Source organism: Seriola dumerili, unplaced genomic scaffold (assembly GCF_002260705.1).
Source record: "Seriola dumerili isolate Sdu_G_001 unplaced genomic scaffold, Sdu_1.0 BDQW01002085.1, whole genome shotgun sequence".
Classification (NCBI taxonomy): Eukaryota; Metazoa; Chordata; class Actinopteri; order Carangiformes; family Carangidae; genus Seriola; species Seriola dumerili.
In genome coordinates, this window is record NW_019176340.1 from 235 (window position 1) to 1,675 (window position 1,441).

General features: G+C 49.0%; 1 protein-coding gene across 1 annotated transcript; it reads right to left on the reverse strand.

Annotated features, from left to right (window-relative positions):
• Positions 1-5: 5 nt before the first annotated feature.
• LOC111239174 (tripartite motif-containing protein 35-like) lies at positions 6-1,150 on the reverse strand (the record flags this gene model as incomplete). Its single annotated transcript, XM_022768991.1, has 3 exons — positions 1,025-1,150; positions 292-939; positions 6-183 (listed from the first exon to the last, which is right to left on the reverse strand). Coding segments are annotated over exons 2-3 (809 nt in total), but the record flags the coding sequence as incomplete, so codon positions are not given.
• Positions 1,151-1,441: the final 291 nt, after the last annotated feature.

A 1,441-nucleotide genomic window follows, 5' to 3' on the forward strand; every position in this document is an offset into this window, starting at 1 on the left:
CAGACAGGATGAGTCCTGGATGAGCAGAGTTTGGGTCCAGAACCACAGGACTGTAGGAGACCAGGTCCTTCATCTTGTTCCAGATGTTGAAGGTCAGGTTGCCCAGGTGTTTGGCCTGGTCTATCAGAGCTCCTGAGGGCAGCTGTGGATCCTCCAGCAGGGGGCGCTGCTGGACTCTGTCCACTGCAGCCTTGTAGTTCTTCAGGAATGAGAGGTCTTCAGCTCTCAGCTCGTCCTCTGTGGCTCTGACTGTGTGTGACAGAGCTGCTATCTCTCTGCTCAGAGCCTCCATCTTCTCCTTCATCATGTGACTCTTCAGCTCCTCTTCCTCCCTCAGAGCAGTGATCCTGGCCTCCTCTTCCTCCTGTAGAAACTGGTGAAGCTTCTTAAAGTGCTCCTTGATCTGGCTCTCAGTGTGTCGGGCCTGGACCTTGATGTGTTGTGCTGTTTGGTCACAGTCTCCTTTAACTCGTTCAAACAGCTTCAGTTTCTCTTGTAAAGGCTTCAGGGCTTTCTGGAGCTCCTCTCTGTGATCCTCTGCAGCTTCATCAACGGGTCTGAAGCTGTGGTTGGTGTGTGTCTTTGAGTCTCGACAGACGAGACACACTGGCTGCTGGTGGTCCAGACAGAAGAGTCTGAGTTTCTCAGAGTGCAGACTGCAGAGAGGCTCAGACCCTGCTGAAGGTCTCTGATGTCTCTGCAGTAAGAAGTCCTCACACAGGTTCTTCAGGGACAAAGAAACTGGTGGTTCAGACTTTGATGATCTCCTCTTACACACTGGACACTGTTGTGTTACCTTCTCTCTCCACCAGCTCTGCAGACAGTCTCTACAGAAGCTGTGGCTGCAGGACAGGACAACAGGCTCTTTAAAGATGTCATGGCAGACAGGACAGGTGAGCTCCTCCTCTGACCGGGAAGACATGTCCTCTCTGAGTGAAGCTGAAAACACAAAGCCAGCACAGAGGTCAGTCAGGTGTGGTTTCCCTCACACTTTCACTTTCAGTCTTGTCTCTTATAAACTCACAGTTGGTGTGTGGAGTCGCTGCAGGTTGAAGTTGCTGTCGTCCTGTTTTCCCTCCTCTCTCTGTAGAAGCTGTTGTTTTGGTTTAAAGGTGAATCTCTTTAAATGTTTCTCAGCATCAACGTGTCTCTCAGGAGTGACGAACAGTATGAAATGGTATTTCCTGTTTCGTCTCAGAGTATCAGGAAAAGGGTGGAGCTTTAACAGACTGTTACTGAGAACAGTGTGCAGAGCTGTAAAAGTAGTTCTTCTTGTTGTGTTTGTTTGTACATGTATGTTCATATATTTCACCTGTTTCATACAGTGATCCGTGTTTAAGTGATATGAAATGAAATGAATACTTGAGGCATTCAGATCATCTGTCCTCTCCCACCCACAGTCTGATCACAGTGGAGCTGCTGGTTGATCTCTGCAGGAAGA